Consider the following 22795-nt stretch of genomic DNA (forward strand, 5'->3'; position numbering starts at 1 on the left):
ATCCACTCATTCAACAGATCCCTGCAGGGCAGGTGCTGCAGTTCACACCTTCCCCCCAGCCCTGGCCTGGGCACGCATCTTACAGGCGCCTGCCCTGATCAGACCAACCACTGGTTGGTCAGCACAGGGGGGCAGGCTGTTCCGGAAGCCGCCAGTCTCGGTGGTTCTGGCAGGAGAGGAGGGAGGGGAGAGGCCAAGTCCCGGGGCCGCTAGGGAGCGGCTCTGCCCCAGGGCCGAGGGTGGAGCTTTCCCAGTCGGCCGGGAAAGGGCTGGGCCCGGCCTACATGTGAGGGCAGGGGAGAGCGACGGCCGACTCTTTCCTGCGGAGGCCGGGTGGTGGAAACGCTCGGACCGATTCCCGGGATCCCTTACGTGACTCTGAGCCGCGGATCACTGGATGTCCCCGATTCCCGGGACCTAATCCCCGACTTCAGATCCTCAGGACCTTGCAAGTCCCACCCCGGGTTTCGCCCTGGGCTCCAGATTCCCGGAACAGGACCTCTGGCCGAGTCTGGATTTCCAGCTCCCGTACCAGATTCCCGATCCTGAGATCCCTGGATCCGTAGCCACTGGCTCCTGCCCCTCCCCGGGTGCCCAGAGCCGGGCACCCGCCGCCCGAGCGCTCCCGCACGGCAGAGCCGTGCCTGCGGTCCGGAGCCCTGGAGCGCGCCGGCAGCTGCTGGCAGGACCCGCTGGCCGAGGCGCTGAGCCGGGGTCGGCCCCACGCCGCGCCCCCCGGCCGGGGCTGCGCGCGAAGCCGGCCGCTCAGCGTGGTCTACGTGCTGACCCGGGAGCCGCAGCCCGGGTTGGAGGCCGAGGCGGGAGCCGAAGCGGAGCCGCTGCCCCTGCGCTGCTTGCGCGAGGCCTGCGCGCAGCTCCCCGGGCCGCGACCACGACCGCAGCTGCGCAGCCTGCCCTTCGGCACGCTGGCGCTGGGAGACACCGCGGCGCTGGATTCCTTCTACAACGCGGGTGAGCGCGCGCTGGGGGCGGGGCCGGGGCCGGGGCGGGGCTTAGGGTCCCAGGGAGGGCCGAAAGGGGCGTGGTTCGGCGACTCCGGGGAGACCCCGAGATGGGTGTGGGGTCCTGGGGGGCACAAGGTGAGCTAGGCTGAGGGGTTCGAGGTAGCGGCGTGATAAAAGTGGAATTTAGGGGATCTGGAGCACGGCCGGGCTCGGGCTGGGACTTAGTGGATCCAGGTCCGGAGCCTCCGGGGTCCGGGGATGGGGCTTAAAGCACTCTGGAGTCGGCACTGTGCCTGGGGAGCGGGGTTAGGATCCCGGCGAGGCTGGGAGCGGGGCACAGTGTGGTATCTCAAGACTGGCGTTGGAGGGCTCAGCCTCAAGACGATCTCGCGTGGAGCTCGTGAGGGCGGATCTGGGAGGTGGAGCTTGGACTAGGGAAAGGGGCCGTACTTTGGGGGACTGGACTCCAGGGTCGGTGACACACTACTTCCGAGGATCGGGCTAGAGAGGCGGAAAGAGAAACTAAGGGACCCTTAGGCCCGGGGTTCTGGGCGAGGGAGCTTAGGTTATGAGGCCCCAGAGGTTGCGAGGTAGTGGGCGGAGCTGGAGGCAGGGCAGGGTCGCTAGGGGCGGGGCCAGAAAGGTGGCTCTTCCCGCGCTGGTCATCCCTCCCTTCCGCCAACCCGGACGCCCCGCCCCTGACACTTAATTTGTTCATCCAAGAGTCTGGGAACCAAGCTTGTCTGATGGCCCTAAAATCGCAGCCTAAAAATGAAGTCTGACTCGACCTCGAGGACACAAAGACACACATGGCCTTAGACTCACACGTCGCACATATATTGACTCATACAGGCCCTCGCAGACACTGTCACACACACAGATAGAAACAGCTATACACACACTGGCACAGCACTGTCTACACACGCGGCCGGTGCGGCCCCTTTCAAGAGACTGCGTTGAGGACTCGGGGTATGTCGGTGCAACACCTGCCTTTCAAATGGCCTGGAACAGGCTGGTGGCTGGTGCACAGCACCTCTCCTCCATGCTCAGTGCCCACAGGCTCTGAACAGTGGGATGAAGGTCCCAGCCCGTTGAGCTCCGTCCTCTCTGCAACACCACAGATATCATCGGTTCTGTATAAGAGCCAGAGGGACCTAGAAGGGGGAAACTGAGGCCAGAGCAAAACTGGACCCTGCTGGAGTCTCATGGGAAGGTCATCTGAGCCAGGGTGGATCCCCAGTCTCCTTCTCCACTGAGCTAGGCTTCATGGCTCAGGGCCTCCACCTGTGTGCCCGCAGACGTGGTGATGCTGGAGGTGAGCAGCTCCCTGGCGCAGCCCTCCCTGTTCTACCACCTTGGTGTGCGGGAGAGCTTCAGCATGACCAACAACGTGCTCCTCTGCTCCCAGGCTGACCTCCCTGACCTGCAGGCCCTTCGGGTAGGTGGCCAGGTGGCCAGTAGGGGCAGGCTTGAGGTGGGGGGGGACTACCCAGAATACCAATCTGACTGTCCCCTGCAGGAGGATGTTTTCCAGAAGAACTCGGTGAGCAGAAGCCACCCTTTGCTCCTTCGACCTCCACACCTTTCCTGGCATCCTCAGTCACCTCTGACCGCTCTAATTCCTCTGCCATCCATGTGACCGTCTGTTCCCTCTTGCCAACCTTCGTGATGTGTGCCCCTTCTCTGCTGTTCCGGTCCCCACTGGTGCTGACCTCTGACCCCCCCCCTCACTGCCCCTCTCTAACCCGGTGCCAACCTCTGACCTGCCGATTCCTGCCTCCCCCCCACCAGGATTGTGTTGGCAGCTACACGCTGATCCCTTATGTGGTGACAGCCACTGGTCGGGTGCTGTGCGGTGACCCGGGCCTCCTGAGGGGCCTGGCTGATGGGCTGGTCCAGGCCGGGGTGGGCACTGAGGCCCTGCTGACGCCCCTGGTGGGCCGACTGGCCCGCCTGCTGGAGAGCACGCCCACGGACTCTTGGTAATGGGGTGCAGAGAGGGGGCACCAGGAGGAGGCTGGTGAGGGCACAGCGGGCTGGGGCTGAGGGACAGGCCCCATCATTCTCTCCCCCTCCCTCCTCGGCCGGGGGCATCAGTGGCTACTTCCGGGAGACCATCCGGCAGGACATCCGGCGGGCCCGGGAGCGGTTCTGTGGGCCGCAGCTGCGGCAGGAGCTGGCCCGCCTGCAGCGGAGACTGGACAGCGTGGAGCTGCTGAGCCCTGACATCATCATGAACCTGCTGCTCTCCTACCGCGATGTGCAGGTGTGTGGCCCTTAGAGAGGCAGGCGGGGTCAGAAGAACCCGAGTCCGTCTCCTGGTTGTGCCACCCCTGCACTGGTGGCTTTGAGCAAATGATCTCATGTCTCCGAGCCTCGGTTTCCTTACCTGTAATAGGGGATGATCATGTCACGATCTCCCAGAGCGGTAGGGAAGCTGGGGCACACGGTGGGTTCTCTGTGTAAGGTGTGGCGGGTGGGAAGATGCCGTGTCAGGGATGGGAGGGGACCCCAAACTCAAGGTTTCCGTCAGGGTCCCCCCCGCCAGAGGCCATCGTGCCAGTGTACGCTGCTCCCCCGCAGGACTACTCGGCCATCATCGGGCTGGTGGAGACCCTGCAGGCCCTGCCCACCTGCGATGTGGCTGAGCAGCACAATGTCTGCTTCCACTACACGTTTGCCCTCAACCGGTGAGTGGCAGAGCAAGGCTCAGGTCCTAGCCGCCTGGGGACATGGCTGTCTGCCGTGTGGGGTCACTGCAGTGTGGGACCCGTGCTGTTCAGGGACTTCGCTGACCGGGGTCACACTGATGTCACATGGGCCCTGTGGTTCTGTGACTGCTGCCTGGGGAGCGGTGGCCCGGCGCCGCTGCTGTCCAAGTGCTCACAGCTGCCACAGTCACTGTCCCTCAGAGTCACGGCTGCTAGGAATCACTGCTCTCTGGGATCATTACTTCTAGAAAGGCCGGTATTGACCAGAGTCACAGCTCTTCTGGGTTCATTATCATCAGGCCTTTGGAAGGGTCTCTGCTGTCCAGGGTCTAGGGGTTCGTGGATAGAGTGGGGCAGGGCCATCGGGTAAGCCCTCGGCCTGTGTTCCCCTTTCCCTAGGAGGAACAGGCCCGGGGACCGGGAGAAGGCACTGGCCGTGCTGCTGCCGCTGGTCCAGGGTGAGGGCTCTGTGGCGCCCGACCTCTACTGCATGTGTGGCCGTGTCTACAAGGACATGTTCTTCAGCTCTGGCTTCCAGGACGCCGGGCACCGGGAGCAGGCCTATCACTGGTAAGGGGCACCAGCAAGTGGACGGTGGGCTGGAGGATGGGGCTGTGGGCATCAGGCCAGCCCTGAGTCCCCACCCCCACCCCAGGTATCGCAAGGCTTTTGATGTTGAGCCCAGCCTCCACTCGGGCATCAATGCAGCTGTGCTGCTCATTGCTGCTGGGCGGTGCTTTGAGGACTCTGAGGAGCTCCAGCTCATAGGTGAGTCCCAGCCCTGCATCCTCCTCCCACCAGCAGGCCGCAGAGGGGCCCAGGGAGAGCGCGGGGAGAGAGGACCCCGGGCTGGAGCTGGGTCTGGCCTGGTCCCCTTTTGGACCTGTTCTGCCTGAACCCACATCTGGACACTCATACCTGTCCTGGGCCCTCATGAGCCCTTGAGGCCACAAGTGTTCAGAACACCTGTGTTCCTTACACACCGAATTCGACATACACTTGTTCCCCAAAACTTCCTTGTGCCTGAGCTCCTGCTCAGGAGCTGAGAGTCATACCGAAGTTTTCACCTATTTCTTTGTTGTTGTTTTTTTAAATATATATTTACTAATTAGAGAGAGAGAGAGAGAAAGCAAGGGAAGGGGGCAGAGGGAGAGAGAATCCGAAGCAGACTCTGCACTGAGCGTGGAGCCTGATGCAGGGCTTGATCTCACGACCTCGAGATCACGATCTGAGCTAAACCCAAGAGTTGGATGCTTAACTGACTGTGCCACCCAGGGACCCCTCACCTATTTCTATGTTCCTGCCCACATGGATGTTGCGGCCCACACCCGGGCTTTGCCCAAACCTGCAACCACACTCCCTAGGGCCCATACCCCTCTCCCCCAGGCATGAAGCTGGGCTGCCTGCTGGCCCGAAAAGGCTGTGTGGAGAAGATGCAGTATTACTGGGATGTAGGCTTCTACCTGGGAGCTCAGATCCTCGCCAATGACCTCGCCCAGGTGGCGCTGGCTGCAGAGCAGCTGTACAAGCTCGACGCTCCCATCTGGTAGGTGGTCCCCGCTGCACACCTGGCCTGGCCCCGGCCGCCTGCCCCTGCGCTGATGTCGCCTGGCATGCTAGCCTGAGCTCTGAGCCAGTGACCAGGCCCCTTCCAGACCAGTGCCTACCACACCCAGTGCCCAGGTTCTGGCTACACCCTAGCCAGTCTGCTCTCGCTGGCAGTGCTAGCTGGGGGCTTGGGCTGAGCTGAGGACAAGGCTGTGTCTGCAGGTACCTGGTGTCCATGATGGAAACCTTCCTGCTGTACCAGCACTTCAGACCCATGCTAGAGCTTCCCGAAGGACCCCCGCACCGTGCCCACTTCTGGCTCCACTTCTTGCTACAGTCCTGTCAGCCACTCAAGACAGCCTGTCCCCAAGGGGACCAGTGCTTGGTGAGGCCGCCCAGTGGGGGTGTGGGACCTGGGAGAGGGGCGGGCCCCTTCTAACCTACCCCCTTCCTCATCACCTGCAGGTGCTGGTTCTGGAGATGAACAAGGTGCTGCTGCCTGCCAGGCTGGAGATTCAGGGTACTGATCCCGTGAGCGCAGTGACCCTGAGCCTGCTGGAGCCCGAAACCCAGGTGAAGCCACTGCTGAGGCCCCTCACTCACCACTGTGCACTCCTTCTCCGGAACCTTTCTCCCTTCCCCAAACCACTCTCCCAGTCCCCCAGCATCCCCCTGAGAGCCACCTCCTTCTGCCAGGACGTTCCCTCCAGCTGGACCTTCCCAGTGGCCTCCATCTGCGGGGTCAGGTGAGAGGCGAGACCTGGGGCGGGGCCCGGGGAGGAGGGGCGCCGCCGGCCGGCCGGGGAGCGCTCACAGCGGTTCTTCCTCTCTTCCCAGCTCCTCGAAGCGGGATGAGCGCTGCTGCTTCGTCTACGCGCTGCCCCCGGCTCAGGACGCGCAGCTGTGCTTCCCCAGCGTGGGGCACTGCCAGTGGTGCGCGCAGCCTCGCGGACGGCCGGGTGCCAGGGGAGCGAGGGAAAGGAAGGGACGTGTCCCGTCGGTGCTCTCGGCCCAGGAGGGGACAGTCCCCGCCCAAGGTGCCCCTCCCGTCGGCCTGACCTCCCCCCCCCTTCAGGTTCTGTGGCCTGATCCAAGCCTTGGTGACGAATCCGGATTCCACGGCGCCCGCGGAGGAGGCGGAGGGCGTGGGGGAGGTGCTGGAGGTGAGGAAGGGGGCCTGGGAGCGCGAGGGGCAGGGGAAGGGCTGGGGGCCCTGCTGAGCTCCCATCTCGCCCGCCCCCCGCAGTTTGATTATGAGTATACGGAGACAGGCGAGCGGCTGGTGCTGGGCAAGGGCACCTACGGGGTGGTGTACGCGGGCCGCGAGCGGCACACGCGGGTGCGCATCGCCATTAAGGAGATCCCGGAACGGGACAGCAGGTGCGGTGTGCGGGGCCGCGCGGGCGGGCTCAGGGCCCGAGGGGAGGGGCTCCTGTGGGCAGAATGGCAGGGAACACGCGGGGAAGTGGTCTGGAGGGGCCTGTGGGCTGGGTGATAAGGCGGGGAAGGTCAGAGAGGGGCCTGTGGTGGGGGCAGGTCCTGGGGGCGTGGCCTGCCTGCTGCTGGAGTTGGGTGAGCATCCCTGCCCCAAACCGGCCTATTCCTCTCTTCCTCCCTGCCCCTAGGTTCTCTCAGCCCCTGCATGAAGAGATTGCTCTGCACAAACGCCTTCGCCACAAGAACATCGTGCGCTACCTGGGCTCCACCAGCCAGGGCGGCTACCTCAAGATCTTCATGGAGGAAGTGCCTGGAGGTACCTGCCCTGTGTGGGATGGCAGTGGAACTGGAAGTGTGGGGCAGGGAGATGGGGCCAGGCAGGGGTGGGGAACCCTCGGGGAAAATGGATCCTAGCGTGTGTGGGTGGGGTAGCCCAGAATTAGCTGACGCAGTGCACTTGGGTGGTGATGGAATCTGGGTCATGGCATGAGTGTGCCTGGGCCTTCAGCAGAGAGCTGAAGGCTGGAGTAAGGGGGTGCCAATGATGCTCTTGGATTGCGTCTGCCCAGGCAGCCTGTCCTCCTTGCTGCGGTCAGTGTGGGGACCCCTGCAGGACAATGAGAGCACCATCAGTTTCTACACCCGCCAGATCCTGCAGGGACTCAGCTATCTGCATGACAACCGCATAGTGCATCGAGACATAAAGGTAAGTCCTGCAGCTGGTGGGGGGGGGGCAGGAAAGACATACGGGTCTAGACAGAGACTGGCAATTTACATTAAGAAGGCCGACCCCTTTGCAAAGGGTGGGGAATTCATCAAGGAGGCTCCCTAGGGAGGGAGAGAACTTCAGACCTGAAGCCGAATCAGGTGCCAGCTCCCAGCTCCCAACACCCATCGTAAGTGGGATGGCAGAGGGAGGACACTGATAGAAGCAGGGTCAGGCTGCGATTGTAGAAGATGGGATCCAGGAATAGGGTCCAGTTCCGCCATCAGGAGCCCAGCCTAATGTCCACCGAGCACAATGTCCACTCTACTCAGGGGGACAATGTGCTGATCAACACCTTCAGTGGGCTGCTCAAGATTTCTGACTTTGGCACCTCCAAGAGGCTGGCAGGCATCACACCTTGCACTGAGACCTTCACAGGTAATGGGGTGTGGGGTGGGGAGTGGAGATGCTGACCTGGGACAGAAGAATTCTTAGGACTTCCAGGGAATGGTGTTTCTCCTGGCCATGGAGTTAGAGCCCTAATGGGGCACAGAACCAAGGGCAGGTGATTGAGCCAGGGGTGAGGTGATAGAATCTAGAACTGGAGCTTGAGTAGCTGACGATGGTGAATTTAGTGCCTGAAATGCAGCCCGGAAGTGTCAATGCGGGCAAAAGTGTGTGATGGGGTTCAGAGGGGATGATGCTGTCCAGGATCCACTACTGTGGGTGAGGAAGTCAGAATGTGATGGAGCCCAAGATGAGTGAGGAAACTCAGGATAGATGTTTGACCACCAGGGTAGGTGATGGGAATTGTTTGGATGACAGAGTTCAGGGTGGGCACCGGTGGCTAAAGGATGAGAGCCCCTGCCAGCCCCGCATCATCTCAAGCCCAGGTGAGCATTGTGGCTACCTCTCTTGCCCCAGGGACCCTACAGTACATGGCGCCAGAAATCATTGACCAGGGCCCACGAGGGTACGGGAAGGCAGCTGACATCTGGTCACTGGGCTGCACTGTGATCGAGATGGCCACAGGTCGGCCACCCTTCCATGAGCTAGGGAGCCCGCAGGCTGCCATGTTTCAGGTGAGACCCCTCACGGCCTAGCTCATGAGGTGGGGTGGGGACAGACAGAGCCCTGAACACCTCGAAACTTGACCTTTGTCTGTCCTCCCTGACCCCTCCCAGGTGGGCATGTACAAGGTGCATCCGCCAGTGCCCACTTCTCTGTCAGCGGAGGCCCAAGCCTTCCTTCTCCGAACTTTTGAGCCAGACCCCCGCCTTCGAGCCAGTGCTCCAGCACTGCTGGGGGACCCCTTCCTGCAGCCCGGGAAGAGAAGCCGCAGCCCCGGCTCCCCCCGACATGCACTGCGGCCCTCAGGTAACATGCAGGTGGAGGGAGTGGGCGCACTGGGGTGAGGGAGGGGGCTGAATGGGGGGGCCCAGGCTGACGGCCTCGTCCCTCCCTCAGATGCCCCTTCAGCCAGCCCCAGTCCTTCAGCTGACCCGACCACCCAGCCCCAGACATTCCCACGCCCTCAGGCACCCTTTCAGCACCCACCCAGTCCCCCGAAGCGCTGCCTCAGTTATGGAGACACCAGCCAGCTCCGGTGAGAGCCCAGGGTCTTGGAGTGGCTTTGCCTCATCTGGGGTTGCCCCTGTACTCCCTCCGGAAAAAGTCCCCTTTGGGGGCCTGGGCACCTCGAGCCACTTGCGAGGATGGCATTGGGTGCCTCCTCCCAGATGCTCCGACTTGTAATTATTGTGCCGCCTCAGCGCGCCAGGCTTCTCTGTCTTACCCCGTGTGAGGTAGGCGGCCAAGTAGAAGAGCCAGGATTCAAAGCCTGGGGTGGAGGCGGCCGGCCATGTTGCCACCCGCCGTCCAGCCGCAGCCCCCCATTGCACTAGGGTGCCCGAGGAAGCCGGGGCCGAGGAGCCCACGTCCCCTGAGGAGAGTTGCGGGCTGAGCCTGCTGCACCAGGAGAGCAAGCGCCGGGCCATGTTGGCCGCCGTGCTGGAGGAGGAGCTGCCCGCGCTGGCCAGCAGCCTGCGCCGGAAGCAGGACCAGGTGCGCGCCGGCCAGCGCCCCGGCCAGGAAGCCGGTTGATGGCCTTCCGCACGCCTCCCCCGCTCCCTCCTCCCCCCCTCCCCCGCCCGCCCGCAGCTCTCTTGACTCAGTTGGGAGCCCACCCACTGACAACCCCTCTTCCTTCGCAGGGGCCCTGGCTGGGCAGGAATCATGTGGAACAGCTACTGCGCTGCCTCGGGGCGCACATCCACACTCCCAACCGCCGGCAGCTGGCCCAGGACCTGCGGGCGCTGCAGGGGCAGCTGCGGGCCCAAGGCCTCGGGCCTGCGCTTCTGCACGGACCGCTCTTCGCTTTCCCGGACGCGGTGAGGGAGCTTTCTTGCGGTTCAGACTGCCCAATAATAGGTAGTGAGCTCCCCGTGCCTGGCACTGTACAAGGACTTGATGTTGCAAGTTTGCATGTCTTCCCCAGGAAGAGACAGCCATCAGCAAAGGGGCATCTACCCAATCCTAGTTTCCCAGCTCCTCCCTCTGCCCCAAACCCGCCTACCCGACTTGCCTCTGGCGCAAGACTTTCTAGGTCTCTCCAACTTGAGCCCCACCTCTGAGGCTCGCCACGCCCTTTCTCCCTCTCCAGGTGAAGCAGATCCTCCGCCGGCGCCAGATCCGCCCACACTGGATGTTCGTGCTGGACTCGCTGCTCAGCCGAGCGGTGCGGGTAGCCCTGGCTGTGTTGGGCCCAGGTAAACCAGGGAGTAGAGCTATCTTGCCTGCCGGCGAGGGTGTGACCCCCTTGCGGGCGTGACGTGCACACCGGAGGCCGCTAGGGGGCGTGGTTGGTGGGGGTTAGCCGCGACAGGGGCGGGAAGGAGCGGCTGGGTACCCAGAGCCTTGCGCCCTCTGCTGGGTGTTTGGGGGGGGGTGTCCCAAATGGGAGTTCTCTCCCTGCCGGAGCTCACCCAATCACTTGGGTTGGCAGAGGTGGAGACGGAGGAGGTCCCACCGAGGTCAGAGGAGTCGAGTAAAGAAGAGGAACCCCAGTCCAAGCAGCAGGAGACCTCGGTCCAGCTCAGCCGGCTCCCGGGGAAACCAGAGCAGGCACCCCCAACCCCAGTGGTGCAGCTGGGCCTCTTGCGAGCAGAGACTGACAGGTAAAGCCCCTGGGACTTGCCCCTGGCCTCTGGGCCAGCTTCACCCTCCCTGCCCCCCCCCCCACTCCATTCTACCGGCTCAGCCTCTGCGCTCTCCAACAGGCTCCGAGATGTCCTGGCTGAGAAAGAACAGGAGTGCCAGGCCCTGGTGCAGCAAGCACTACAGCGGGTGAACGGGGAGGCCGAGATCTGCACCCTGGCCCCCGAGCCCCCAGGTGAGTGGGACCTGGCTGGGGAACATTCACAGCAAGTGCGAGGTGTCTTCTGCCAGGAGGTACCCCTGCATTGACCACCTGACTTCTCCTCCACAGCTGCTCTCATGGTGGACCAGGGCCTGGTGCAGTGGCTACAAGGACTGAACGTGGATTCAGGCACCATCCAGATGGTGAGGGGGAGAGTGCTGGCCACCCTTGACCCCCACCCACCAAAGACTCCGTCTCTGCCCATCTTTCAGCTCTTCTCACTCTTTCCCTGATGCGGAGAATCTCAGTACTGGAAGAGCACTTAGTGTAACCCCCTCCCCCCCATGGTACAGATGAGAAAACAGGCCCGGGAGGGGTGTTACCTGCCCTGTAGCATATTGGTAGCAGAACAGAGCTAGTACCTGGGTCTCTGACACATCTTCCTCTGATTTTCTCTTCCACTGTTTCTGCATCCGGGTCTTTGTCCACAACCAGCTGCTGAACCACAGCTTCACCCTCCGTACCCTACTGACCTGCGCCACTCGAGATGACCTCATCTACACCCGCATCAGGTATGTCCTGAGCCATCCAGGGATGACCCATGCATATGGCTCCATGGTGGCCAGATCCTGACCCCCCAGCTACATCAGGCAGACAGTGGGGTAACAGAGAGTCCAGGGCCTTATTCTGACTGAGCCACACTGAGCCTGCTCTCCCCAGGGGAGGGATGGTATGCCGCATCTGGAGAGCCATCTTGGCACAGCGAGCAGGATCCACGCCAGTTACCCCTGGTCAACAGGAGGCTGAATGAGAGCTCAGAGATGGGAGGCAGGACCCAAGGATGGATGAATGGAGAAGACACAAGCAGCTTCTGATACCCCCACCCCAGGACTCAGGGCCAACTGGAGGAGGCCAGGTGGGTGGGGGCAAGGTAGGGCCCAGGCCTAGCCCCAATGGGGGGAATCAACCACAGAGATGCCCCAAGCTTATCAGATACCACGAGGCAAAGACTATTAAACAGAACACCTTTGTACACTTGGGCCTTCTGAGGTATGGGGGGCGGGGAGGTCCTGGGACCAGCTCCCTAAGGTCTTTTGGTCTGAGTCTAAAGTTCCTTCACCTGTTCTCTTCACTTCCCTCAGCCTTTCCTGCCATCACCCTCGCAGCCCAGAAACAGATACCAGCCCCTTGCTGCCCTTAGAATAGACTTTATTGGTTTTCGCCAAGGGCAGGCCCAGAGATGGGGGTCCAGAGAGGAGTTTGGTGGGGCTTGTAGGGCAGCTATGTCCTGGGGACCAGGTTGGTTCTGAGGGGCAGAAGGCCATCCACCCACTCACACGGTCGCTCCAGGAGTGTCTGCCACAGCTGCTTTTCCTCCGGTGTGGAGTCCATCCAGGGCACCTGGAGCCCATAGCTGCTGCCTGGACATGTGCAGAGGAGTGAAGGGCATGGTCACACTGGACACCCTAGGTCCCAAGGAATACCTGCCAGGTCCCAGATTATGCAGTGCCACTCCCAGTTCTCAGTGGACACCAAAGCTGAGGAAAGGGCGAAGTGCCCGCCCAAGGCCACACACTGAGCCCCTGTCTCTCAGCATCAGGTCTCCCCAGGGCCCTGCCCCACTCACCGGTGCCCAGGCTGAGGCGTGTACCCCCCAGCTGGCGGCTGGCCAGGGCCCCATGGTCCCAGAGGGAGAGCTCAGCACAGGCCTGGCGCAGGTCAGCAGGCCCGAAGCCATCATAAACCATGGTATGGTTGAACACAGGGCTGAGGCTGCGTCGTACCACCCTTGTCCGTTGGCGGCTGGCCCGGCTGTCATCAGGCAGCACTGAACTGTGGGGGAGGTGAGCTGGCAATCAAGTGGCTATCCCCTCACAGCCCCCAGAACCAACCAGTCACCAAATCCTACCCATTCTCCCTCACAATGTCCATGCCCTCTGGCTCCCACCTGGGACCTGGCCTCAGACCTTCACTACTCGTCGACCTTTGGGCCAGCCACCTCTCAGGCCTCTTGTTTTTAAAGTTACAACTCTTATTCGCAGGACCCAGAGTAATGCCTCTGAAATACAGTTCTGCTACTTCCCTGCACAATGACCTTCATTGGCTCCCTGTTGCCCCCAGAAGTAGTTTCCAAACTTTTTAAAGCCTCAGAACCCTTTCTGCAAGATAAAATATTACTCAGAAGTAAAAGCAAAACAATGTCTGTATGTGGAATCAGGGCTGGGAATTTAAAACCTGATCCCCCTAACTTCATTTCACTCTCTGAGTGTGGGGTAGCACCTGGAGGCACCCCTGGAGGGCCCCCAGAGCTTACTTTGAAAACCACTGAACTGCAAGTTCAGGGCCAAGCCCCACAGCCTGGCCTTCCAGCTCTTTTCATGGAAGAGCCCCTGTGACCTCCCAGGTCCCAGCCTCAGCTCTCCAAGTCCTATGGCTTGTCATCCTGAAATGCAGCTCCTCAAGGATGTCTTTAATTAACTTTCCTGACTCCAGGCTTTTGCTCAAGTTGTCCCCTTCACCCCTGCACAGTGGTCAAAGATCAGACTGGGGGGGGGGGAGGGCATCAAGGGTGGTTGGTTAGGAGGGGTTTATCGGAGGTGGGGAGCTCCAGAGCGTGTTGGGGGAGGTAGGAAGGGAAGCCGGGAGGTCCCGATGCCCCTCACCACTGTACGTAGGTATCCAGCGTTCCTGAGCGCAGTGGCGCGAGGTCCTGAGCCTCCTTCACCCAGAAGTGCAGCTCCCCGCTGGGGGGCAGTCCCGCGCCTGCGGAGAGGCTCAGCTCAGGCCCCGCCGCCCCACACCCTCGCGGGACCGGTGGCCCCCTCCTCCCAGGGCCCGTCCAGCGTGGCCTCTCGCGGGGCCGTCACTCACCCTCGGAGCCGGCGGGGACGTACTTGAGGGACAGGGAGAGCAGCCCGCGGCTGGGGAGGTCGTCGGGAGAGAGCGGGACCTGCGAGAGGCGACAGGCGGCTTGGTCAGGGGCGGGAGCAGGTCCCAGGGAAACGGGCTGCCAAAGGGGTGGGGTCTCCAGACTCCGATGGGGCGCGGCCAGCCGGGAGGACCAAACCGGCCGCCGAGGGGCAGTACGGTTGCGAGGCCGAGGGGAGGCTCGGCCGAAAGCGGAGTCTGAGGGGGCTGGGGGAAAGCGCGGTGGGGTGCAAGCGGGACACCTGCGCCGCGGGGTCTCCCCACCCGGACGGGCTGCCTCACCCGGGGCTGCAGGGGGAGCCACGTGGGCTCAGAGTCCCAGTCCCACGTGTCAAGAGGCACTTCGACTTCGCCCAAAAAGATGTTGCGACCCAGGCTTTCGTGGTGCCACACGGACAGGCTCAGCACGCGGCCCCGGAGCTCGGCCTGCGGGACGGAGTACTGGGGACAGGAGGGGCGCTTTAACGGACCACGGCGGCTGGCCCCGGCTTCAGCGCTGCGGGAGTGTGGACCGGGCTTGTCCTACCGTGCTCCTTGCACGAGGGAATCCGGGGGGGCCCCGAAGGGCCTTCATGGGGGTCTGGGCTAGCGCCATGCCCCGCACTACACTGACGCACAGGAGAATGCATGGACGGAGGGCCTCCCGGCCGTTCCTCCCACACAGCGGAGGATCCGAGCGACCGGCAACGACCATACTCTGGCTGCCCCTGCCAGCCGGCCCCCGCAGGAAGGGGCGTCCCGTTCATTAATGGGGGGCCGCCCGGTCATCGCAACCTCACCCTCAGAGTCTCGTTGAAGACCGGGTTCAGATTCCGTTTCTTCACCGCCGTCTTGCGCTTGCTCTGCTTATCCGGGAGGAGGTAGCTTTTGACGTAGCTGGAGCGTGGAGGCCAGGGGAGGACCAGAGCTTAATGGTGGGGGCCCTCCCAGCTCCTACCTCCCCAGCCCCAGCCCAGAACACAGCTTCCCGTGCAGGGCTTCCCAGGAGTTTTCTCACTCAATCCCCACGCCTCCTAAGGACGTTGATACTCCCATTTTGAAGACGAGGAAGACAGGCCAAGGAGGGTGCTGGGGTGGGGCGGTGAGAGCGGGTCGGGCACTCACGGGTCGGAGCGGTGGCGTCGCGCGGCCGCCAGGCCCTGGCACTGGATCACGTGCACGCGCAGCTCGGCGGTGCCCGGCTCGTAGCGCAGCGCCAAGTGCACCGAGCCGCGCACCTGCACCGCGCCCGCCTCGGCCTCCCCGGACAGGCTCAGCTGGCTGCTGCTCAGCTGCGGGCGGGGGTGGAGGTCAGGGCGGGGGTGCAGGGCTCAGGTCCGGGCCGGGGTCGGGGGGAGGTGCTCAGATCAGGGGGCAAGGGAGGGGTCAGGCCGGGGCTCTGCGCGGGGTTAAGGCCGGCGGGGGGCGGTAAGCATCCCCCACCCGTCTCCTCCGTCCCCAGGCCCTAGCCCTCACCCCTCACCGTGGAGGAGTTGAGGCTGGACACCGAGGAGCTGCTGCTGAGCATGCGGTCGAGTGAGGGGCCAGTCCCCGGAGCCTCCTCCCCGTTCTCCAGGATCTTGGGCGCCGTCTGGGTCTGGGGAGGTGAGGTGGAAGTGACGGGCCGTCCACTCCTTCCCAGCCCCTCCCCCGACGGCTCTCAGCCACGGGCAGGGGCACTCCCCGCCCAAAATCCGCTCCGGGTCTTGGGAGCAGCCGCGGGCCGCTCCCGCCTACCTGGGTTGGGGGTGGCGGCGACTCCGCTTCCCGCGACCGCGGCTCCGGCTCCGGGTCCGCCTCCTCTGCAAAGACCTGCGAGTCCCCGGGGCCCGGGGCTGGGGTGGGGCAGAAGCTACTGAGCGTGGCCCTTTCCCACCCGCCCCTAAGCAAATTTGGAAGGACTGGTTTGCCACCCCCGGGACCTGCAGATTCAGGCCCCAGTGCTGTGGGAAGCCCCAGAGACAACACCACAAACACACACACACACACACACACGCACGTACACACACGCACGCGCGCGCATACTCATGCACCAAGGAGAGAGAAGGTGAAGGAAGGTGAACACAGGTGGTTGGGGTCACTTAGAGACGCCTCTGGCCCCCAAAACCTCTCTGGAGTCCCCAACTCACACCCTCCCACTCACCTTCCTGGGCCTGGGGCTCTTCCTCATGATCTGAAGCCTTTAGCGGGACATATGGTGAGGGGAAATCAGGTTTCTGAAAGAAGCAAGGGGTAGAGGTCACGGTGGGGACTAGTGATGAAGGAGTCAAAGGTCACGGTGGGGTCAGAGGCCAGAGGCTCCAGCTGGCTACCCCAGATTGATTTAGCACAGCCCTCTAGGTGGGGCTGGCAAGCAGCTAACCCGCTGCAGGACCAGTGAGGCCTGCACGGCACACCCCCTTCTGCGCGTCAGGGCCTGCCCTGCCTGACTCCCAGGGTCCCACTGGTGGCAGACAGTAGTATCTGAGTCCTGAACCTCACCCAGCTCAGTCCCCCACCACCGCAATAGCCAGATTCTGAGACTCCCTTAGAGGCCAGGTCCATATCCCCATTTGACAGAGAAGGGTGACGCGGCCCAGACCTGGGTCTCCTGAGTCTCACATCCCGCCTCCACTTCAGGGGCATTGTAGGCTCATTCCTTAGCTCATTCAGTCACTCATGACTCACCTCATCCTTGGTGAGCATCTCTTGGGGTGCCTTGTCCATGGGGAGCCTAGGAGAAGGGAGAGGTGATTGTCAGGGGATAGGCCCCCAGGGGACTGGTAGACACCCTCCCCTCCCTGCCAGGCCCTCCTCACCTGGGCTCCAGCTCCTCTTCAGCTTCTTTCTCAGCAGTTTCAGCCTCCCCATCGCTGCCTGGAGGCTGGTCTCCTGTGCCCAGGTGAGAAGTTCTGTGAACCCTCGGTCTCAGGAAGTCTGGCCTTTGGAGATGCTCACTCACCTCCCGGAGCTCATGGAGGGGTGGTGCCCACCCGAAGACACACAGTACCAGGGGCCCTCTCTTCCTGTCCACGCACACCCAGTGCCCTGGGCTGTATGAAGCCAGCCTGACCCGGGGGGGGGGGGTCTCCGCTTACCCATGGAGCTCTTCTTTCTGCGGATAGAGGCTCGGACAAGATCAGAGCCAAGGTGGGCATGGTGGTGCCGTTGTGAGCGTGCTTCCTGGAACCAGTCTCCTGTCAGGATCTTCAGCTGCCCAGGGTCTGCCAGTGAGGCCCGAAGCTTACTGGAGGATGGGGGAGGGCATGGCTGTCACCCAACCAACATTCCTGCCACCCACTCTGTGCCAGGCCCTGTACCTGGGGCCAGGGACACAACAGCAAATCAGACTCAATCCTTACTCTGGATCAAGGGGCTCAGGTTGATGGGGAGACTGGATCCAGAATAGACAAGTAGACTATAATGAGGTGGGTGCCATGATGGATGTGAGAAGGGCCAGCTTTGCCTGTGGGAATCTAGGAGGGCTGCCCAGAGGAGGTGACATTTGAATTGCTTCTTGGAGGACATATTGGAGTTCAACAGGCAGAGAAGGAGAATGATTATTATTCACTAAATGACTACTGTAAATAATCCCTCCTCCTAATTCTATGAGCTAATGCTCCTTAGCCCCATTTTACAGATGAGGAGAATGATGCTGGGGAGGTCAGGTGAGTTGCCCAAGGTTACATAGCTAAGAGGTGTCTGTCTGTCCCCGAACACTACTTGTAAGTCCTATGCTCCTCAGCCACTGTGCTCTTCCAGGAAGAAGGAATAGCATAGAAGTGAAGGGTGTGTTCAGCGACTCTGAAGCCCTTGAGTGGCTCCAGTGGACACTGTGGGTATGTGCGTCAGGGGCGGGGGTTACTGGTGGAGGATGAGACCGGGGAGGCTGGCAGGGACTAATCAGGGAGGCTTTGCGGACCGCACTTAGGAGCTTGCCCCTGACACGAGGTGCTGAGGAACCATGGGCGTTTTCAGCAGGGAATATTAAGGACAGATCTGGGGAGCTCCAGCTGCAGCATGACCAGTGGGTCAGAGAGGGCAAGCCTGGAGGCAGGAAGGCTGGTCAGGGAGCTGGCGCAGCCATCTTGGGTGAGGTAGAGAGCCGCGCTGGTTAAGGGCGGAGGTGACCAATGGGCAAAAACAGGAACCACCCAGATATCTGACAGGCCACACATCAGGAGGCAGCAGGGGCGCACTTGGGCTCCCAGTGCCTGAGGCCCCATCCTCCCGGGCTCCCCTGACCTGCCTCACCTGACCCGGCCCTCCTCCAACTGGCGAAGGCGGGCATCTCGCTTCAGGACATCGGCAATGGCCTCCTGCTCCTCGTCTGTCAGGAAGCTGAGGTCCAACAATCCATCAGCCTCAGGCTGTGGCTTGTGTGCCATGAGGAGGCCGGGCAGGGCCCGGAGCCCCTCTTGAGATGGGTGGCCCCTCTGGGGCATCAGCTGGGGCAGTGCCCCAGCTGGGCACACGTGGCGACCTGGGGGGCAGATCAAGGGGGCAGGTCAAGCCCTGCCCAAATACAGGGCACATCCTGGAGCTGGCTGCTCTTTTCTGCCCAAATATATGCCCAGGTGATGGGCACCGTACGACTCCAGGAAGGCTGAGCTCAAGGTGGCATGAGATACACCCATGGACCCATGGACCCGTGCACACACTGGCTCACAGACATACGGACACACTTGAAGATGTGCACCCACAGTGAGATGGCCACCTGATCACACGGGTGCACCCATACCTGCATAGATAGACGCATGCACACCCATCCCCCACCAAGGACCCTATGTGGTCTTAGTCCCAGACCCATGCCCACACCAGGGGATGTGCCTGACATATTCTGAAACCTGCACACGAGGCCCCACAGAATATATAACTCGGGACAAAATATGACCCGAGATACACACAAATCACACTGACTTTTGCATGCACATTGCCCCTCCACCAACTGGATTGTGAGCTCCTTGAAGACATGGACAGGGCCTCACCCCAAAAGCCCACACGTTGCCCACAACAGACGGTTGGTAGAAGTTTGATTAATTGAATGCAGAAATACACCTGTACACACATAGGGAAGGCACACACACAAACGCATGCCCAGACACACAGGCACACACACCTATCTGCTCACCGCCCCCTCCCTGGGAACCTTCCAATATGGGTTCCCTCCCTCCACCCTTCACCTACACCCTGCCCTGGCCCATTTGGCCTTCCTGTCTGAGGCAACCTCCTCCCCGGCCCACACCCCCGCTTCCTCCCCGCTGAGGTAACCACTGTACCCACTCCCTCTGAGGCCTCCAGCCAGGGATGCCCCTGCTGCCAGCCCTGCCCTCTTGCCTGCAGCCCCTGGGCCTCTCTGCTCTGGCCACATGGATTCTCCCCCTTCCCCCGGCCCAGGACCTGGATCTGGCAGTGGAGGCCAAGTGCTGCAAAGCGGCTCAGGCTGCTCAGGTACCACAGTGACTCCGGAAGGAAAACATTTGCCCAGCTCCGAGGGGCATGTGGACGTGGCAAGGGGCCCGTGACTGAGCCGTGGCCAGAGCGGAGGCATGGCCTGAGCCCCCTGGGCCGTCTCTCCTCCCCTGCTGCCCCTCCCATCCCCTCCCAGGCCATGTCAGGGCACCAGGCAGGCCTGAGATGTGAAGAGGGTTCTCTGGCAGGCGAGTCCTGGCTTGTGCCCGCTGCTGTGAGTCAGTGCCCAAGCCCGAGAGCGCCTTCTCCCTCTGCTGCCCCCCAACCCGCGGGCTTGGGGTTGCCGTCTTTACAGAGTACCGTGTATGCCCCGTATTAACAATACATCCTGAACATCCGCTGTGTTCAAAGTGCTGGGTGCCGTACATGCACGGCCGGGGGCTCTCCTGTGGCCCAGGGCCCACGCCTGTGTGATGTGCCCTTGCGAGTCTCCGCATGGCCCAGGCTCTGCACACAGTGGCGTCTATGAGGCTGTTTGTTTTGTGGGTGTGAATACTGTATCACTGCCTGTGTGTCGGTGCATCATGTCACGATGTGACGCCGCGTGGGTGACTGTTGTCTTGTTCAGTGACTTGCTGGGTGACAGCATGGTGTGGTATGTGCCCTGTGTACTTCTTCCTCTGCTGGATGTGTGTCTGGGCTGTGTCGTGCTGTGTGCTTTGGGGCCCCGGGGACCCTGGGGGCGCGTGTGTAGGAGTATAGAGGTGGAGGATGTCCTGCAGATCCACCTGGGCTGGGCTGTGGGCATCTGAGCCTAGGGTCCCCAGGAGCACCCACTCCCTGTAGTTCCTCTCCTTCTAGAGGCCGAATCCGGTGTCCGGTCCTCCCCACTCTGGTTCAATACTATGGGACAGACCCATTGGTCAATATGCTCCAGTCCCAGACCCACTCCCCTCTCCCCCGACCCCCAAGGCCCCAGAGGGTACCCAGGATACCAGGTGGCAGTGTCTGCTCCTTGGGACACTGGCAGGGAACCCTGGCCCTGAGGTGTGTTACCTGTAGGGGTCCAGTATGGATCAGACACCTTCGCAGGGTGACCTGGGCTCTCCTGCGCTGCTGGCAGCCGAGTTTCAGAGCTCAACTTGGGGAGCAGAGCAGAGAGGGACTAAGGCTGACTCAACCAGCAGCCCGGAGGAGCTGCCCCTGAGAAGGAGGAAACACCTTCTGAGCAGGGCATGATGCAAAACCGGGCCTGGACTCCTGGCACCCTGCGGGCGCACCCAAGCCTCAGCTTTCAGAGAACCCGGAGCTGATTTGGTGGGTGGGAGACACCTGGGGCTTGGCCCCAGCTCCGCTGCAGACTTATTCTGTACCTCCTGTGAGCTGGGCAGGCACCAACCCCTCAGTGCCTCGGTGGCCTCATCTGTAGGATGGGCGGCCGCCCCACCCGGCCTGCTGAATTGCTGATAGGAACTTGCTTTGAAAGCAAGGTTAGACATCTTTCTAAGAAGCAGGATCAAGGAAGGATTACAGACTGCAGTCAGAGGACCCCGAGTAGAGTTCCTCCTCTGCCACCGTGTGATCTTAAGCAGATGTCTCAACCATGCTGAGCTGCAATTTCCTCCTATGCAAACTATGGGTGGAGGTGTGAAGAGCCTACTCCAAGGGACCAGACAGTGCCCGGCCAGCACAGAGAAGGTACCACCAGGTGGCCCCTCTCTAACAGTCCATTTTGACAACCACTGCCTGTCCCTGTCCACATGTGCCTCCCGGGCAGCGCTGGCCCCAGCCCAGCTGCGCTGTCCCCTAAGTCTGTATCTTCCACCCCCGAATCTCTTACTTCCAAGTTCCCGCCGTTGTGAACACCCCCGGCCGCCTGCTGCCTGCTGCCAGCACCCAGACTGCCCCCCTCCCGTCCCCAGCTGTCCCCCATCACTACTGCTCCCCCACTGCCCAGGTGTCAGGACTGGCCCAACCTCTTCTGGAACCCTCGGCCTCCCTGCCTCCTGGCCTCCCTTCAGCCCCTCTAGTCCTGCCCACGCAAGGCCGTCAGAGGGGCCTTTCAGCGCCCTACTTTCATCTGTCATTCCTCAGCTCTGGAAGGTGCCAGCAGACAACCAGGGTGACCCTCTGGCTCATTCACAAAAGTGCTCCCAACCAGCCCAGCCTCCCTTAGACACTGACTTAACTCTTGGGCCGCCCTACTCCTCAGCCTGACCCCCAGACCCCCGCGCCCGTAAGTGTGGCTCTGATGTCCTTGTCTCCCACATCCTTACCCGAAGACTCTGCTTCCTTTGCTGCTCCCCAGTCCCCAGCCGCAGGAGTGCTCTCCCCACTTGCCGCCGCTCCTTCTGGGGCTCCCCTGCCTCCAGGCTGTCACTGCACTTAGGTGAAGAGGCAGGGGCCTGAAGGCCAACAGGTCGGGCTTAAACTTCTGGCTCTGCCACACGGTCCCCCGTGGACTTGGATCAGTGACAAACTCTGTAAGCCGCACCCTCTGCCTTTATAAAACAAGGGCAGCGACAGCAGCTATCTCCTGGGACTGGAGCAAGGAGTGTCCCCTGGCTTGCCTCCAGCATCCATTCTCCCTTCTCTTTGGTCACAGTAGCCAGTCCTTTGGAGAACAGCCCCTTCCTTCTTTACCCCTTGTGCTCCAGCCACAGGGTGGTTCTGAGGAAGTAGGCTACTGGGCTTGAATGCGGTTCCACTCTTCCTACCTCTGTGCCCTTGAGCAAACCACTTTAGCCCTCTGTGCCTGCTTCATCTGTAAAATGGGGACGACAGCACCGGCCTCACTGGGCTGTGGTGAGGATAAATGACACTTCATTACGAGGCTTAGCACACAGTAAGCATTCAGCCACCTCTTCATATCCTGTTTCCCCAAGGCTAATTTAAAGTTCTGCTGGGTGGGAGCAGACCTTACTACTTTTGTCTATCCATTCTGCTGTGGTTGTCCTCCATACTGGAACTCCTTCTCCCCCCAAACAACCCTCAGATGGATCCCAATATGCAAAATGCATTTTTGAAAATGGAATTGCTATGAAGAAGGGAGGGGGCTCCTCTGTCTTGCCCTGGAGAAACCCCAGCTCTGCAGAGTCTGGGATGAGCTGATAGACCCCTCCAGGGCCCTGGGGGCCAGCCGCTAGGGCTGTGCTCAAGGCAGCTGTCAGGATGAACACAAAAGACCCTCAGGATTCAGAGACCAAATCCTTTGCTAGTTCAACTAAAACGACACACGCCATAGAGCAAGGTTAGGAAAGACGTCACGCAGGAAGAGGCTTTGAAGCCAAGTCTTGGAAAGAAGGACCACGATTTCAACAGGTGGAAAACAAAGGACCAGAAATGAGCAAGTGCTGCCGTCTTGCTGGAGAGCAGGGCAGTGACCTGATCGCTGGGGGTCAGCAAGAGGAACCTGGCAATATGACGGATGGGTAGGGCAGAGGCCAGGGGCTGGGGAGGCCCTCTTGGCTATCCCAGGCTGTGCAGCCCTGGTTGAGGGGACAGGTCCAAGGTGCCGGTCTGCACAGCCCCACCTCCCAAGGCTACTGCCAGTTCTTCCCAACTGGGATTATGGGAGGGTTTCGTGCTCACTTGCCGTGAGGAGAGGGCTCTGGGATGGTGGATCTGGAGGGGTGGGGAGCCCCCACGACCCGGGCCTGGGGCAGGAGGGACTTGAGGGGGGCAGATGTCCCTGTAAGCTCTGCCTGTGGTGGGCACTGGACAAGGGCTCGACCATGGCCTTGGCAATCGGGGCCCCCGCCAGGGCAGCCAG

General features: G+C 61.8%; 2 protein-coding genes across 5 annotated transcripts; one reads left to right on the forward strand and one right to left on the reverse strand.

Annotated features, from left to right (window-relative positions):
- Window positions 1-197: 197 nt before the first annotated feature.
- Window positions 198-12945, forward strand: MAP3K6 (mitogen-activated protein kinase kinase kinase 6). The gene is given in 32 exon segments (XM_028113840.2): window positions 198-491; window positions 494-567; window positions 570-972; window positions 2264-2403; window positions 2485-2508; window positions 2757-2947; window positions 3063-3231; window positions 3549-3655; window positions 4076-4246; window positions 4332-4444; window positions 5063-5222; window positions 5447-5609; window positions 5690-5797; window positions 5921-5970; window positions 6062-6157; window positions 6300-6387; window positions 6471-6604; window positions 6850-6977; window positions 7231-7367; window positions 7700-7805; window positions 8292-8449; window positions 8552-8744; window positions 8835-8973; window positions 9272-9431; window positions 9581-9757; window positions 10030-10135; window positions 10372-10543; window positions 10646-10758; window positions 10855-10928; window positions 11221-11297; window positions 11446-11641; window positions 11868-12945. Coding segments are annotated over 31 exon segments (4116 nt in total). The 5' UTR covers window positions 198-397; the 3' UTR covers window positions 11537-11641; window positions 11868-12945.
- Window positions 11918-22767, reverse strand: SYTL1 (synaptotagmin like 1). 4 transcript variants are annotated; one of them, XM_028113601.2, is made up of 16 exons: window positions 21300-22767; window positions 20080-20226; window positions 17866-18094; window positions 16710-16858; window positions 16431-16503; window positions 16300-16345; window positions 15776-15848; window positions 15370-15467; window positions 15116-15229; window positions 14758-14924; window positions 14433-14529; window positions 13936-14094; window positions 13597-13675; window positions 13389-13488; window positions 12353-12558; window positions 11918-12146 (listed from the first exon to the last, which is right to left on the reverse strand). In XM_028113601.2, exons 3-16 carry the CDS (start codon window positions 18054-18056, stop codon window positions 12007-12009), a joined length of 1692 nt encoding a protein of 563 aa, XP_027969402.1. In that variant the 5' UTR covers window positions 18057-18094; window positions 20080-20226; window positions 21300-22767; the 3' UTR covers window positions 11918-12006. The 4 variants fall into 4 exon arrangements, with proteins under 4 accessions (XP_027969402.1, XP_027969401.1, XP_027969400.1 ...); XM_028113600.2 differs by lacking the exon at window positions 21300-22767 and having other exon boundaries at window positions 20080-20245; XM_028113599.2 differs by lacking the exons at window positions 20080-20226; window positions 21300-22767 and having other exon boundaries at window positions 17866-18100.
- Between the last annotated feature and the right edge of the window lie 28 nt (window positions 22768-22795).

The sequence above is a fragment of the Eumetopias jubatus genome, unplaced genomic scaffold (genome assembly GCF_037043125.1).
Source record: "Eumetopias jubatus isolate StellerSeaLion01/CBP00866 unplaced genomic scaffold, mEumJub1_p1.0 scaffold_4, whole genome shotgun sequence".
NCBI classification, from domain to species: Eukaryota; Metazoa; Chordata; class Mammalia; order Carnivora; family Otariidae; genus Eumetopias; species Eumetopias jubatus.

What these genes read in the sequence shown, in the direction of transcription:
- SYTL1 (XM_028113601.2), bottom strand. Translation starts at nt 18,056, where the DNA reads ATGCCCCAGAGGGGCCACCCATCTCAAGAGGGGCTCCGGGCCCTGCCC. An exon ending in AGATGCTCACCAAGGATGAG is followed by an intron (nt 15,849 to 16,299) that starts GTGAGTCATGAG and finishes TGCTTCTTTCAG; the next exon opens with AAACCTGATTTCCCCTCACC. An exon ending in CTGGATACCTACGTACAGTG is followed by an intron (nt 12,559 to 13,388) that starts GTGAGGGGCATC and finishes CCTCCCCCACAG; the next exon opens with TTCAGTGCTGCCTGATGACA.